The sequence below is a fragment of the Anolis sagrei genome, chromosome 3 (assembly GCF_037176765.1).
Source record: "Anolis sagrei isolate rAnoSag1 chromosome 3, rAnoSag1.mat, whole genome shotgun sequence".
Taxonomy (NCBI): Eukaryota; Metazoa; Chordata; class Lepidosauria; order Squamata; family Dactyloidae; genus Anolis; species Anolis sagrei.
This window is the reverse complement of record NC_090023.1, coordinates 101,193,935-101,211,365: the sequence shown is the minus strand read 5'-3', so window position 1 is coordinate 101,211,365 and position 17,431 is coordinate 101,193,935. Positions and strand designations below refer to the sequence as shown.

Here is a 17,431-nt window from a genome sequence, read left to right as displayed (position 1 = left end):
TGACATTTGGAGAGATGGACCCAGGAGCACTGCCAAACCGTAAACATAGTTTTTCAGAGGGAGTGTAACCCATCCAGAACTGGTTGACACACCTCTAACCCCAGGTTAGGACACTTAATGGCAAGCACCCCCATCTTGTTTGGATTCAGTTCCAATTTGTGTTTCTTCATTCAGCCCATTACCTCCTAGACGCATTCATTCAGAGGAGACACGCTATTCTTAGCTAAGATGGTTTTTGAAGGCATGGAGAAATATATTTGGATGTCACAAGTGTACTGATAGCACTACACCCCTTATTTCTGGATGCTCTCTTTCAGTGGTTTCATGTAATGCTTAAAAGCATTTGAGAAAGAATTGCGTCAAATGGGATGCCATATAACAGCTCCTTTTTTGAGAAGCAACTATCCCCAAGTTCCACCATCTGGAACCTGCCTGAAAATATGACTGGAACCAGTGCAACAATTCCTCCTATTTCCAAACTCCCAGGCATTCCAGTGGTTGACGGAATCAAAAGTCACGGAGAGATCCAAAAGCAGCAACAGGGACATACTACCTCTGTCAGTGTTGAGATGATCATCCACTAAGGTGACCATAGCAGTCTCAACTCTATATCCTGCTCTGAAACTGATATGAAATGAGTCGAGGAAGTGTGTGTCATCCAAGACTACCTGGAGTTGGAGAGCAACTGCCTTTTCAATCACCTTGCCCCCAAAAAGGAAGAACAGACACTGGCCTGTAGTTATTAAGATCCAGAGGACTCAAGGGGGCTTTTTCAGCAGTGATGTAACTAGCACTAACTAGTGGTCTGAATTGCAATAACTTAGCTAACTACATATAACAAAAATATTTGCATATAAGTTGATCTCATGTATATAAGTGTAACCAAAATTGGAGCCAACATTAAGGATTTTGCTATGACCCATGGATAAATTGAGGGTCATTCCATGGAGAAAGGAAAGTGCCAGCTCCACCTCAGGAAGCTACTCTCATTTTCCTGCCCAAACATTTAAAAAGAATAGAAGTGGTACTGTAATGGAGAGTGTAGATGGGGTTGCTGCTTCTTTTGAGTTATCCCAGGCCATACTAATCTCTTGCCTTTCACCAAACTATTCACCAACAAGTCAAGGTACAATATTTACATTGACCAGTGGATAAGTCAACCCAGTATTTTCAGATTGATTTTTGGACTAAATTTTCTAGACTTATACTTGAGTATAAAGTAGGTGCAACAACAGTGTCTATACTAGGCATGGGCAAACTTCAGCCCTTCAGATTTTTTTGAACTTCAACTCCCACAATTCCTAAAAGCTGGTAAGATGACTGAAATTTCTGGGAGTTGAAGTCCAAAAACACCTGGAGGGCTAAAGATTGCCCATGCCCAGATACCCAAAGCAACTTATGCATATGAAAAATTATGATCTGGTTTGTATACTCCCAAGCTCCCCAAAAGAAATGATAATAATAATAATAATATTATAAAAATAACAATAACAACAAGAACAAAAAAAATTATTTTTGTATCCTGCCACCATCTCCCCGAAAGGACTTGGGGTGGCTTACATGGGGACAAGCCTGATCAAACAGAGATTAAAATATAACACAGTAAAATTACAACTACAAAATATCATAAAAACATAACCAACAACAACTAATAATCTAACATAATGGCAGAGCTAAGTTATGACTAGAGGGGCCAAAATTATCTAATGAACTGATTAATCAAAAGCACATTGGAAAATCCACGTTTTTAGGTCTTTACGGAAGGTGGACACTAATTTCGTTTTCCTGGAGAGAGAGTTCCAGAGCCAGGGGGGACATCACCGAGAAGGCCCTCTCCTTCGTTCCCACAAACCACGCTTGAGAATGAGATGGGAGTGAGAGAAGGGCCTCCCCAGAAGATCTTAGAGCTCACGCAGGTTCATAGGGGAAGACGTGATCGAAAAGATAGGCTGGACCCGAACTGTTTAGAGCACTGTAAGTAATAACCTGCACCTTGAATTAGTACCGGAAACTTATGCCTGTTTCACTGAGAAGTCCACTGTATCAGACTTCAGCCAACAGGAAAACCAGGAAAGAGCCTCTCAATCTGATTACAGAGAAAAAAAGTGAAATTACAGACCAAAAAAAAAATCTTCAAGGGCTTGTGTTCCAAGCATGTTAGTATTTTAAAGGAAATCATGAGCACCTTGAAATGAACGTACAAATGTATACAGAACCAATACAATGGAACTTCGTCTTTCCAGCCTCAGACAAACAGTCAGTCTGCAGCATTTGGGATTAAATAAAGGAACAAACTACTTTTTAAGGAGAATTAGAATACATTGTTACAATCGAATCCAGAAGTTGGCAATACATAAATAATTGTAGCCAGTTCTATCAACTCAAAACAAGGCAAAACAGAACAAAATCTTCCCTATATTATGTCAAAGAAATTTCCTCCTCTTGTTTCTTGGTTTTTGCATAAAGGTGGAACAAGTTAGGATTTAGAATCCCTGTTGTTTGGTGTTAATTGCTGTCAATTTGGAGTAAATGCATTGAGGTATTATGAGCAGGAAACCCTATGCACAGGAAAATTCCAAGATACTTTGTCATCAACAACCCTGCTCAGGTTTTGAAGACTCAGGGCTACGGTTTCCTTGAGTGACCCTACCCACCCGTAATGCAGCCTTCCTCTTTCCCTACAGCCTTTAATTTTACCCAACACTTAGTATTTAATTATATATCTGATATTTAATTATATATTCCCTAGCTACAGCAGGAGAATTGACCTTACTTGTGGGCAAAAAGATATTGCAGGTGAAAACTTTGGAGGGTAATAATATCCATCTATGTTGTAATGGTCTTGCTTAAAATCCCCCCCCCCCCCAATCATGGGGTGGGGAACAGTTGGGGCCCTCTGTCTTCAAAGACAAGTAGTTTTGCACTAACTTAACTAGAATTACAGAGACAAAACATTTGTTTTCAGTATGTATTGTATTGTTAAAGATTGTTAACACATTCATTTTTCTCTTTTAAATTCATTTGCAGCTAGATATTTCAGAAAATCAACCTGACTTATCAAAGGGAGGGGACAACAGTTATTTGCAAAATATTTTGGAAAGATACACTAGGATTTCCTCAAGTGAGAGAACAGTAACCAACTAACCATCTATATGTAAGAAACATATAATGTACATCTAGTTGTCTAGATCCTACAATGTAGTTCGACAACATAGTTCTACACAGACTTACTAGAAAATAATATCCTTTACAAATAATGGAATATGGAGTTGGTTCAGATGTAACAATAAGCAGGATGACAAGGAAGTATCATTGATTTGTTTCCTGCTCCCTGAACTTTTCAATCACATGCAAAAAAAGGTCTTTATTTTCAAATACATAGGATCACAGTGTGGGGATAGGAATGTTAAAACAGAAAACCATCATGGATGAGAGAAGAAATGGTTATTTTACAGGACACATTCAGTTATATGCTCAACATCATTTTGAAAAACAAGACAGTATCATATCTGCTACTAGTAAATAAATATTTGTGCCTCCTTGTCCCTTTCAGACAAGCATGCATCACTAAAGAATGCTTCCTTCTAAACTTAATAAATGTGGGACTCAAAATAATGTAGAGGGGTATGAAGTTAAATAAAAAAAGTTAAAGTCTTCAGCTACTCAATTAACAGTTCCTACACTAAAATTGTAAAATCAATTTTTTCTGCACAAAAATATACTTTGTAAGGAGGTATTATGAAACAAGCAAACAATAAAATATATTTTACTCTTAATCATTACTGCATTGATGCAAAGTATGAAATATAGTAATCACATGGGTTGAAGTATATGTTATTATTACTGTATATTAAAAATACAGTGATCCATTAGATAAAATATACCTAACACATTCTGCACTTAATAAAACATAACAAAATGAAATGCCATAAAATATTTTATCCAGCTATGCAAAAGACTGAATAATCTTAGAATTGCTCAATTTCCTCCATTCCATTTATTTTTCAGAATGTATGGGATGTGGGTGCATGTTTGTACCTGTGTCTAAGATTTTTTTTCTTTACATTATTTCCATCCTATCCTCCTTTATCTAGTACATCAGACTGAACAAAGTGAGCCTTGCTTTTGTATAGGTTTACACAGCTATTATTATTTTCTTTACTTGTATACTGCTTTTCTCCCCCCAGTGGGGGACTCAATGCAGTTTCCAACATAATTATGGCAAAAATCAATGATTCACATACAGAAACCTAACATAACAATAATAACATACTATTACCAATTAAATCATAAAACACAATATCATTTAACATTAAACCACAGAATTTAAAAAATCAATATAAACATTAAAATCACACAGTCTAGCTAGTCCTCACATACATGAAGGGATTAAAATAAAGTTCACTTAAAACAACACAGCCATATGTGGCCAGGCCTTTGAGTAAGGGCAAACTTTTCTTACTGTATTATTTCCTAATACTTTGCAGTAGTAACAAACGAGATGGCTTTTAAAGTACAGCCCGATTACAATTGAGAGGTTGCTCTTTCACACACAATAAAAGCAGTACAGTTTTAAAATTCTGATAAGGGCGACATCTGCAAGCCCAACAAGCAGCAACAAGAGCAGATGTAGCTGAGCAACAGAAGTTTCCTTTCAGCACCTGAGACAGCACACTAGAATCTGGCTCTATTCCCTTCAGGATGCTTCAGCAAGCTCCAAGTTGTCCTAACTGCATATGGCACACCCATGGCAGCCATTCTGCCTGTTTTTGCTGCATTAAACTCCTCCAATCGACAAAAGGTCCTTGCCCAGCAGAGAAATGCACCACCATAAATCACCTTTGGGGAGGTACAATACATAACTGTGTCACTTTGAGAAGGAAAAACAAAAAGCTGCATGCAGGAACTTTGAGAGGCTGTTGGACTGTTGCCACTACTAAAGAGTCCTTCAGCAGCAACTGTCCTGCCGAACAAGGGCCTCTTTTCTTAGTCACTGAACATGCTCAGGTCCCCACTGCACGTGAAGCCAATCTTTCCAATAACTATAAATATAGAAGCATTGAAAAACAACTTAAATGAAAGACAACAATACCACAATCCATTTCACACCCAAGTCACCAGAGACCTACTCACCATGTTGACTTCAGACACCATGTCTATACTGGCAATGTCGATGTTCATCCCCACATTGACTGGGGGGCCTAAAGAAGCACAAGAGATTCATTACTTGCCACTTTGTGGCTAGGGCACAACAGACACCCCACCCCAAATACAACACCTACACAAGACAACTAGACAAACTAGGCAAGCTTTGCCCAAGACCACTCACCTCCGAAATCGGGTCTGAGGCGAATGTCGTAGCCTTTCAACAATTTGTCCACAGTTTCTTTCACGAAGGACATGTTTCCAGGATCGTTCACACTGTGGGGGGAGAAAAAGAAAAGGGAGGGAGGAAGGAGAAAAGGAAGGGAGAAATGGGTGGAGAGAAAGAACAGAAGTCGGGAAAGGGTTGTTAGGGGTAAAAAGAGAGAGGGGGGGCAGAAAAGGGAATGGAGAAGTCAGAAAGGGGCCATGAGAGGATAAAGAGAGACGGGAAAGATGAGAGAGGGGCAGAAATTGGGGTAGAGAAGTCAGAAAGAGGTTGTGAGGGGTAAAGAAAGAGAAAAGGAGAGAGTGGCAGAAATGGGGGTAGTGAAGTCAGAAAAGGGTCGTGAGGGGTAAAGAGAGAAAAGGGGAGAGGAAGGCAGAAAAGGGGGGATAGAGAAGTCAGAAAGAGTTTGCGAGGGGTAAAAAGAGAGAGAAAAGGTGAGAGAGGGGCAGAAATGGGAATAGAGAAGGCAGGAAAAGGGGGGTAAAGAGAAAGAGAAAGGGGGAGAGAAGGGGGCAGAAATGGGGGGGGGGTAGAGAAGTCAGAAAAGGATCATAAGGGGTAAAAAAGAGAAAAGGAGAGAGGGGGCAGAAATGGGGCGCAGAGAAGTCGGGAGAGGGTCGTGAGGGGTAAAGAATGAGAGAAAATGAGAGGGGGGGGCAGAAATGGGGATAGAGAAGTCAGAAAGGGGTCGTGAGGTGTGAAGAGGGAGGGGGAGAGAGGGAGGCAAGGAGAGGGTGAGGGAAGTAGGGAGCGTGAGAGAAAAGGGTGGGGAGGGGAAAGAGGATGCGAGAGAGAGGGAGAAAGGGGTCAGGAAGGGGTCGCCAGGGGAAAAGAAATGGGGAAGGGCGAGGGGCGAGGAGGAGGGAGGAGGAGGAGGAGAAGAAGAAGGTTCAAGGGCCGAGGCGGGGGTCGAGGAAAAGGGGCCGAGAAAGCGCGGGTCAGTTGGGCTCCTCCGCGAGAGGCGGCCGGGCGCCCTCCTCCCCCCCTCCCCCCTCCTTTCCTCCCTCCTTCCTTCCTTGCCCTCCCGCTCCGCCGCTCCTACCTTTGGGCGCAACAGACCACGGCCACCAGGACGGGAGCGGAGAAGATGCCGAAGAGCCTTCCTCCCCCAAAGCCCCACATCCCTCCGCTCGGGGCTCGCGCTCGCCGCCGCCGCCGCCTCCTCCTCCTCGCGCGCGCGGTTCCGGCTGCCTGAAGAAAGCCGAGGAGGAGGAAGAGGCGAGGCGACTGCCTCTCTCTCTCTCTCTCTCTCTCTCTCCCCCCCTCTCCCCCCCCCCCCCTCCTCCGCCTCTTCCTTGTCCGGCGCAGGAGGCTGTGGCGAAGCTCCTGAGGAGAAGCAGGAGAAGCAGGAGAAGAGGAGGAGGAGGAGGAGGAGGCGAGGTGCTCTCTCTCTCTCTCTCTTTCTTTCCTTCACTCTTTCCCGGCCTCTCTCCGGACTCGAGGGGCAGCCCGGCCGCTGGCCTGGGAAAAGGGCAGGCAGGGGCCCCTCAAGGCGCGGTCTCCAAGGGGCGCCTTCTCCTCTTCCTCCTCCTCCGCCCCCGAGGAGAGCCCATGCCCCGGGGGCGCCCCACGCATCCGCCGCAGCCGCCTCCTCGCTCGCTGACGCCGCCAGTCGCAGAGGCAGCAACAGAGGCAGCCGCCGCCTTCCCGCTCGCCCTCCCTCTCCCCCCCCCCCCTTCGCCGCTGCTGCTGCTGCTGCTGCTTCTTGCCGGCCACTCGGCCAATTCCGCGCGCGCCAACTCAGGCGCGGGGCACAAGCGGAGGAGGCGCCTCAGACGCCGCCACAGGTGCAGCGTGGCCCTGAGGCGCCCGAGGGACGCCCGGTCCCGCTCGCCTCGCCCTCCCCCCCCCCCCCCCACGGCGCCTACGCGGGGAGTGGAAAGCAGCGCGTGCGGGCACGGAGAGGCCGCGAGACGGGCCAGGCCAGGCCAGGCCGCCGCTTGACTCCTCCCCGCCCTTGCCAGCTGTGGGGGCCTCCCCGGTCTGTCATTTGCTTTCGGCCTTCAGGGTATTATTATTATTATTATTATTATTATTATTATCATTGTTATTTGAAACACAACAAGATGAGTCCACAGACAAAATCACTCTGCTGGCTGTTGTATTGGATCACACGTCGGACACTTCCCAAGTATTGTTGTTGTTGTTGTTATTATTATTATTATTATTATTAGAAACACAACAAGATTTGTAATAATTGTGCATTGTAATTGCTTATTGATAATTTATGGATAATGTGTTGTTATATGTTGTATGGAACCACTGCTGTTTCTACTGTTTTTACTGTTTGTGAACCGCTGTGCCTTCGGGCTTGAGATACAGCGGTATATAAGCAAAGTAAATAAATAAATAAATAAATAAATAAATAAATAATAGCACACAGCAAACAAGATCTCTCTCCTGGTACAAACATAAAGTAGTAGTAGTTATTATTATTATTATTATTTAAAACACAAGAAGATGAGTCCACAGCAAACAAGATCACTCTGCTAGATGTTGTATTGGATCACAAGTCGGACACTTCCCAAGTGTCTAGGACTGTGTCATGTATCAGCAAATAATGCATGTGCAGATCCTAGTAAGGTAACCTTTTGCAACTGACAGATGATAATTTTGTCAGCGCTGATTGTGTTAAGTGCAGGCCAAGGTCTTTAGGCACTGCACCCAGTGTGCCAATCACCACTGGGAACACCTTGACTGGCTTGTGCCAGACTCTTTGCAGTTCAATCTTTAAATTATTGTTATTATTATTATTATTATTATTATTATTATTATTATGTTTATTTATATTCCACTTTTTCTCTCCACCAGGAGACTCAAAGCAGCTAACATTAAAAGCTTTTCCAGTTACTTCTCGTCAATCCTGTATTATTATTATTATTATTACTATTATTACTCTGCTTTATCTCCCCAAAGGAGACTCAAAGCAGCTATTAGCATAAGCAGAAGAAAAACAAGGGAAGATTCTGAAAGAAGTTCTCTCAACTAGGGAAAACATGAATGAAAATGGTAAGTAAAAAATTAACAAAAATTGGCATAAAGTGAAGCGAAACATAACATAATGGCTCACCATAGAGTCTTGGTATCATAGCTAATATCTCTACTTTCATATAGTATAATATTTACTATATGAAAGTAAGTGTGATATGACAGAAATGTTGCATCTCTCACAATACAAGACCCATTTTCAGGATCATCTACTGAAACTGAGTTGTCAGAGATCCAGAATGGATAAAACGGAAGTGCTAAGCTCATAAGTGACGTGTGAAATTCACTCCCACAAGAGTCAGATTTTCCAGCTGTTTCTCTTCAATCCTGGTATCATCTGGCATTGCAACATCAATGGTGATAATAATAATAATAATAATAATAATAGTAATAATACTAATCTTTATTTATACCCCACCACCATTTCCCCAAAGGGGACTTGGGTCGGCTAACATGAGGCCAATACCAAAAATAATACAGCAAAGTTAGACACAAAACAATAGAAAAATTACATCACAACAAAATAAAAAGAGTAACAAAGTAAAATAAACGGTGCAAAATAACATAATAAAATCAAACACAAATGGCGGGCCAAATGCACAGGATAAAATGTTAAAATGTTAAAACCCTGGGTGAGATAGGAAAAAGTGTATAAATAATAAATAAATATTATTATTTATTGGAGCCCCCGGTGGCACAATGAATTAAACCCTTGTGCTGACTCAAAGGTTGCTGGTTCAAATCCAGGGAGCAGGATGAGCTCCCGTCTGTCAGCTCCCCTGGGCAATGTCTTTGCAGACAGCCAATTCTCTCACACCAGGAACGACTTTCAGTTTCTCAAGTCGCTCCTGACACACACGCTAAAATATTATTATTATAAACATTCTACATACACTTAAGACACAATCAAGAAAAACACACCCAAGCTATGCTGCATACCTAAAAACAACCACTTTCAACTCTCTTTCCCAAACTTACATAGTAATTCTGAACCTTCTGTCTCTTGACCTAAATAGTTAGGTTTCTTCTCCTAGAAAATTCACACATATCCAAGCTCAGTAACACGATGTAACACATTTTTTGTTCCTGGGTTATAAATGTCATTTACCTAATTGGTTGTATCATAAAAACATGGGAAAGTTTTCGTCTGCACATTCAGATTAAAAATGGCATATTTTCATTAAGGAAAATTACAAAGTACCTTAGACTAAAGGAAATCATAATACTACCCTCAGCCACAAAAATGAAATTTCTGGAGTATAACAACTACTTTAAAAGTAAATAAGTAAATGAGATAAAGGTAAAGGTTTCCCTTTGACATTAAGTCTAGTCGTGTCCGATTCTGGGTGGTGGTGCTCATCTCCATTTCTAAGCTAAAGAGGTGGCGTTGTCCGGAGACACCTCCAAGGTCATGTGGCCAGCATGATTGCAGGGAGTGCCATTAGCTTCCTACAGGAGCAGTAACTATTGATCTACTCACATTTGCGTGTTTTCGAACTGTTCAGTTGACAGAAGCTGAGACTAACAGTGGGAGCTCACCCCACTCCTCAGATTTGAACTGCTGACCTTTTGATCAGCAAGTTCAGCACTCCAGTAGTTTAACCCTGCTGTGCCATTGGGGGCTCCAATTTAAGTACCACACAATTAAACAGGAAGTGACACTTTCAAACCAGGAACAGTTTTTTTTTTCCAAATTTTGTGTCATAGTGTCGTCATTCCCTTCCTTTTTTCTGAAAAAGTTCCCTCAAAGTTTCCAACCCTTTAGAAAAGTTACTGACATCTTTTCTCTAATTGAAATAGTCAAGTCATTCATCTTTGACTGTTGTTCTTACCCAAAGACTAAATCTCTGATTACACTTTTCTTTCTTTTCCTGTTTTGGCTTCTCATCAGCGCAGTGGGCTATATATTTAGTCCTTTTAATAAAACAATAGGCTTTGTCTTAGCATCTGCTTGGGTGCTCTTTATTTCTTGTTTTCTTGCTTTTAAATCCTGCTTGATGCAGAAATATAGGTTGGTCTGCAGGAATGGCTCAATACTTTTTGATGCCTGAAGCAGAACACTCACTTGTATCTTGATACAAGGTACTAAAAGCCAACCACCTTTTGTTGAAGGATGAGACAGATAATCATGAAGGAATTCCTTCCTAGCAGTAAAAATGCAGTGATAAGAAATAAAATAGCCAGCATAGTGCGGTCTAATGGTTTGGGCAATGGACTCTGTTTATGAAGACCAGGGTTCAATTCCATGCTTGTCCCTGGAAATACACACTGTTATCTCAAGAAAATGCTATGATAGATTCACTGTAAGGTTGCTATAAGTAGGAAATGGCATGAAGGCACAATAACAGCAGCCCTGGTCTTGAATAGGACCCAAAAGTATCTAACCGAGGGGTCTGACTATTGGTAGGGACAGTTCTGCCACCCACTGTAATAATTTCATAACAGAACACAATTAATTGCCCCTCCAATGGTTCAGTTAGATCACAGACAGCATTTTTGTTGTTGTTCATTCATTTCCAACTCTTTGTGACCTCATGGACCAGCCCATGCCAGAGCTCCCTGTTGGCCATCACCACCCTCAACTTCTTCAAAGTCAAGCCAGCCACTTCAAGGATACCATCCATCCACCTTGCCTCTTCCTTTTTCCTTCCATTTTCCCCAGCATCGTTGTGTTCTCCAAGCTTTTCTGTCTTCTCATTATGTGGCCAAAGTACTTCATCTTTGCCTCTACTATCCTTCCCTCCAACGAGCAGTTGGGCTTTATTTCCTGAAGTATGGATTGGTTGAATCTTCTTGCAGTCCAAGGCACTCTCAGAATTTTCCTCCAGCACCACAGTTCAAAAGCATCTATCGTCCTTCGCTCAGCCTTCCTTACGGTCTAGCTCTTGCATCCATAGGTTACTACGGGGAATACCACTGCTTTAACAATGCAAACCTTCATTACCAGTGTGATGTCTCTACTCTTCACTATTTTATTGAGATTGACCATTGCTCTCCTCCCAGAAAGTAAATGTCTTCTGATTTACTGACCATAAAGTGCATTATTTCTGTTCTGTTATTTCAAAATGTTATGCTTTGGAATGTAAAAGTCTTTTTGAGATTGCCACAACCCACTAGCACTTCTTCAGTTGAGTGGGTCCCCTGAATTTCTTCTCCCAAAGCTTGTTCTGTCATTGCTCCTTCCTATTCATTGATTGTGAACTCTATACTTTGCTGTCCCTTGGAACAATGGTAGTCATTGCCGAGTTGTCTAGTGGAGCCTCTGTGTGGATCATATTTTCAACATTCTATGCAATGCTTGGTGGCGACAGCCATTAGTATGCTATGGCTATGAGTCCACCCTTGCAGTGCATTTGTTTCTGATCCCAGATCTAGTGTTTGTCCTTCAATACAAATCCTTCCTTTAATACTTTCTCCAGTTATCTTTTGGCCTTTTTATCCCACTACATTCATGTTTATGACTTTTGTTTTTCTGGCTCCACTATCCATAGCCATTTGATGGCTTTCTGCTCCCTCAAAAAACACCTCACATTTTCTCTCTTGCTGCCTGACCAAACTCTCAAATCCTGTTTTTATATAGACCACTTGTCTTTAAAGTCTTTTTACCACACCATGTTAGATCCCAATCACTTCTGTAACAATCGAATGTTGCGAGGGATGGGAGAAAAAGAAGTAGAAGACGGGAAGAGGGTGGAGAGTGGGGAGGAGGAAGAAAATGAAATGGTTTAAGCTCTGTGTATATTCCATATTTTCTACCAGTAGCCTCAAGGTGGTAGACAGTCCTCTTTACCATCTTTATCCTCATATCGACTGGGAAAAATAAAACAAGTTGAAGAGGGTAATTAACTAGCCCCAAGTGACTTCCTGGATAAATGGGGATTTGTAGTCTCCCAAATCCTACACTAGTGATCTAACCATGACAGTATCCTGGAGTCATAGCAGTCCTTTTCTTGTGTTATTATGTAGGGAAGTGCTCTAACTCCCTAATGTCGCAAGGTGCCCTGCACCTGATGTCCACATACTGAAGATGGACATTTGCTGGGGAAAGGGAATCCTACACACAGAGCTGTGTGCCCATAGGTTTTGCCCCCTGCACACATCCATGCTCACTGGACATTTAAAGCAATTGTGTGGAAAGACACATTACCTCACGGGCAATCTCAGCAGTATCTTTTACTATCCCTCTAATTTCCTGAATACATTTCAGCTTTATACTATAGGAAGTGGACTTCAAAGGATGTATCTTTTTTAAAAGTTTGATTAACAGTTTTGGGAAATCATTTGGAGTGATTGCAGTACATGGGGGTGTGGGATAAACTATTTTTTCCTGCAACACAGTCAAGATTGTCCAGCTGTCCTTGCTGAGAAAACAAAAAAAAATGCTATTGTATGTACACTGGCCTTGAGTCAGCAGGATAATACATGCCAGACACCAGCAATTAATTGCTAGTCCAAGCAGATGGGGTGATTTATCATCCCATCAGAAGCACAGGTACCATGGAATACAATCAGTTAATGGTTAAAATAGATACTGTGTTTAATGTAACCTCCCAGAATGTTTTTTCTTAAAAAACATAAAACCCTTTCAACTGAGCATGCAGGTGTTCCCCATGGACTTGTGCCAATTGAATCCTTACTTTTTCTCAGGTAGAGGAGAATGAGATAAGGAAAAAACAACTGCAGGAAGATTTAGACTTCTAAACACACACACAGTGGCTTTACCTTGCAGGAAGGTAAGGCTTCCCTGCACCCTATCCAAAAAAAGGAATTCATTCTTACATGCTACATATTCAAATCCCAATATTCAACTGTGCTAATTCTATTGGCTCAGACTTCTACAGCCTGGGTGCAAGTGGGTCTCCATTATTAGCTCCCTTTGGTAGAAAATATATGGCTGCTGTGATCTGTAACTACTAAGGCTTCAACTTCTCTTTGCCTAGCTCATTTTCATGGGTTCAGCAACCAAATTTGCCAAATGTTCTGAATCTGGTACACAAAAATGAAATCGTGCACAACCCTAATTTGCAACCTATTGTGTGTGCAAGTGTTTAATTTAGGAAAAAAAAGATGACTAATGAGAAATATATAGAGGTGCATAAAATCATGCATGGTGTAGAAAAAGAAGATTGACATTTTTCCATTTCTCATAATATTAGAAAATTGGGCCATCCAATGAAGCTGACAAGTGAGAGAGACAGGACAGGCAAATGGAGGTCTTTCTTGACACAGTCCATAGATAAAACTATGAATTTGTTACCATAAAATGCACAGGCAGCCACAGATTTAGACAGCTTTACAAGAGGAGGAAAATTCATGAAAGATAATAATTCTAACCATGATGCCTGAGTATTACTTCCAATGTCAGAGGCCATATAATTCAGGAGCAGCTGCTGATGAACATGAATGGATGGGCGCCATTGTACTCAAATCCTGTTCCTGGGCTTTCCATAGAGGTTTATTTTATTAAGGAAATATATATATATAATCAAACACTATGAAGCTAAGTAATGGCCTATTTAAACAAATTAGATGAAAATGTAAGGCATGAATAAATCAACACTTGTGCAAAATGTGTAAAATGTGTGATATTTATCCAATTAAGGTTATTTCTCCCATTCAGCATTACTGTGAAAATTCTATCTTTGGCTGATAGTTTGTGAGAAGAGGAAATTAATTTATGATGGATATGGAGCATTGGCATGCTTTTCTAGATTCACATTTTCATGTGATGCCTTATAAATTTGAAATAGTCACAATGTATCAAATGTTCTTTGAATATGGGATGCATGTTTCTTTGAATAGACAGAAAATGACAGTGGAATATATTCAGTGACTTGGGAGTTTCCTTTATAAAGATGAATATTTTACTATTTCTTGATCCCACTTGTCTACTTGTCATCTTCAGGAAGCAATCATGTGCATGCCAAAGTTCCTGCACTTGTATTCTGGAGCATCTAAAGTTTTGGATAACTTCTCTAAACCAGCTACATGTAGAGTATGCTGTGAAGCACAGTTCTGTTCATATGTAATGATGGTATATGTTGTCTTGCCCATATTTGGCCTCTTCAAACATGAATGCAGTTAGAGCACTAGCCTCAGCTGGCCAAAGCGTTCTTGGCTACCAACACAACCTAGTGAGCAGGAATGAAAAGCGCCTCCATACTATAAATCTGATTCTTCAAAGTGTATGTTCTTACAAAAGGCACAGTAACAGCTCTATGTTGTAACCCACCCCGAGTCACAAGGAGAGACAGATAATGATAATAATAATAATAATAATAATAATAACAACAACAACAACAACAACAACAACAATATGGAACTATGTCATTCTTGGTGAAGCATTTACTATTCATTCAACTCAACCTAATCTGTCTATGTCAGTCACCCAGAAGGATGACTGAACTCCTCTCTGTGTGGGATGTAATCACACAGTTACATCTAACCACATAGACAGAAGTTGTGAATTCATTTGGCAGACAGTCTCCATAAATGAAGATCTCTTCCATGTATATAGTGTTCCCTTTTAAGACAAAGAACTGCTTGATTTTTTTTAGATGTGTATGTGCCTTTCAGAAAGTCCCCAGAAATCATTAAATGTTGCACTTGAATTCTGTGACTAGAAGCCCTTGGGCCAAATAAAACCTCCTTGATCCTGAGAGCTTCTACCCAACCTTTTGTCATTGATCTAGAGGCAAAAGTAAAGAATGCAATATCTGTCTCAGCAGAACTGCTGCAGGTCACTTTGAAAAGTGGCAGGGGGGAAATCACATATCATGAATGTTTAAAATATACTATTGTTGATTAGCTGATGACTATCTGACATGCACTGCAAATCTTACACAACAAGATGATAAATGTGGGGGCAGAGATAGCAGCTTACATGCTGCCCCATCACTTCCAACTCATTTTTCAAAATGCTACTCCAGGAAAGCTTGTTCCTTGTCAAGGTTCTTATTAAATCTGCTGCATTTAATTCTTCTATGTGTCTGACTCTTCACCTGTTTTCTGTTACATTATGGCAATTTCTTGCCTGTTGATGAACACTGCATTTGCTAGTCAGAAATTAATCAGTGGCACAGTTGTGTACTGTGATCATAAAAATGGGGAATTTTCCAATGCAGACTTCATATTCTCTAGAGCATATGGCAAGACAGGTGCCAATGTCAAAATTTTATTACATAGAATATTACAGGGCATATAGAACGGAACTGTGCCTGGATATGCACTTTATTTATGGACAAATAAAGAACACACCAAATCAGAAGGTTTTTAATCCTCTGCCTTTTTAAAAAAGTTTTTTTTTTTAAAAAAAAAATAAATCTTTAAGTCATCACCATGTCTGATAAGCCAATATGTTACAAACATCATCTTGGTCTCTCTCCAGAAAACCATCAATCACAAGCACAAGTTCTTAGGAAAGCAAATGTCAGCGTCTATGAATAGCCATGTGCTCTGATTAAAACACACATACAGGCCATGCATCATTTTCACTATCATTTTCCCCCTTCAGGGCCAAACTAGTCATGATATGCAGTTGTGTGTATCTTTTTCCTAATCTTGGTTTTTTCTTTCTTTCCTTTTTTCTCCTCACACCAAGAACAATATGAGGAAGACACATCTATGGCAGAGAAGCTGCTTAACTATTTCACCATGATCATCAAATTTTCACTTGATGAAATGGGGGATATATGCATATATACATTTCCTGAGTGCACAGAAGGCTGTATCCCAGATTCAGTGTGCAATATCCTGCTCTGATTTGGCCTCATTAATGCCATGCTCACCTGTTTTAATATGAAATCAAATTGATCTTAAATTCACACAGTTCCCCCATCCTGAAGTCACATCAGTACAAAAAAGTGTTTTCACCACGTTCATGAGTTCACCGTATCAGATTATTTCAGGCCACATGTCTCCAGCAGCTACATTTTTTCCTTCCCAGCATGCATGCGGATATACATATGTATGTTTATTCATATAAAGCAAGAGCCTTTCTTGTTTTCTTGTCATTCTTACCACCCACCTGCATTCCCTTTGGCTAGCTTGTATACAGCTCGCTGCTGGGCTCCCTCATCTCACTTTCATTTTTTCCCCTCTCTGAAACCTCAGGACTACTCCATCATGTGTGTGTGAATGTGTATGCACCACGGGAGAAATAAATGCTTCCTTATTCAGTTTAGATCACAATATTTAAAACTCCCCACATGATCTTCCCCCAAGATTAACAGGATTAAAAAAAAAAAAACCCTGCAGAACGGAACAGCTACTTTGTAAACCTATTGGCTCCAGTCCTCCTCATCTTCCCTTGAATCTGTTTCCTGCTAGCTTCAAAGGAATTTATTTTCCAATAAGACTGTAATCTTTTGGCCTCTCACATGGAAATAAGTCCCACTGAACTCAACTGGACTTTTGTATAGGAATGTATAAAAATGCAATGCTAATTAATGGTAGGGAAGACATATTCATGTTTTCCCTCTGGCCCTTTCATTGGGCATAAGTCCCTGTGAAGTAGGACCTTATCCAAGATGTCTTTACTAGAAGCCAGGATTAAATTTCCACTAAGGTCATTAAGTCTCCCCTTTGAAATGAAAGAATTCCTTTTGTCATGGTAAATGAGTCAGAGCTTAAAAGATCACCTATTTTGTATTGTATTATAATTCTCAAAAAGTTGGGGAGTTGCAGCTTTTAAAAAAAGACAAATTCTGTGGTTTGATGAGTGAAACTTTTGTAAATTATTACAAAGCTTTCTGAAATCTTTCAAACTTGTTGATGCTTCATCAGGTATGTCTTAAGGCTCTTCCACACAGCCCTAGAACACAGAATATCAAGACAGAAAATCCCACAATATATGCTTTGAACTGGGTTGTCTGAGTCTATACTGCCATACATTCCAGTTCAAAGCAGAAAATAAGGGATTTTATTCAGCTGTGTGGAAGAGACCTTAGACTTAAGACCCAGATCTGGGACATTGCTTAAGCCAACATGCAATAAGAAAATTGTAGTGATATTCAAGCTTCCCAATGGAGGAGACTGAAAGGCCCTATTTTTATCCATATAGTCAAAGACCAT

At 40.9% G+C, this 17,431-nt stretch overlaps 1 protein-coding gene across 2 annotated transcripts in view; it reads right to left on the bottom strand.

Annotated features, from left to right (window-relative positions):
• Window positions 1-17,431, bottom strand: part of GABRB3 (gamma-aminobutyric acid type A receptor subunit beta3) — a 288,335-nt gene that overhangs the window by 141,486 nt on the left and 129,418 nt on the right. The window contains exons 1-3 of one of the 2 annotated variants that reach the window (XM_060769808.2): window positions 6,414-6,542; window positions 5,330-5,421; window positions 5,134-5,201 (exon numbers count right to left, since the gene is read on the bottom strand). In XM_060769808.2, coding sequence (XP_060625791.1) covers window positions 5,134-5,201; window positions 5,330-5,421; window positions 6,414-6,493 — 240 coding nt within the window. In that variant the 5' untranslated portion in view covers window positions 6,494-6,542. Of the gene's footprint in view, window positions 1-5,133; window positions 5,202-5,329; window positions 5,422-6,413; window positions 6,543-17,431 lie in introns of those variants that run through there. The other variant, XM_060769806.2, reaches the window with a different exon arrangement.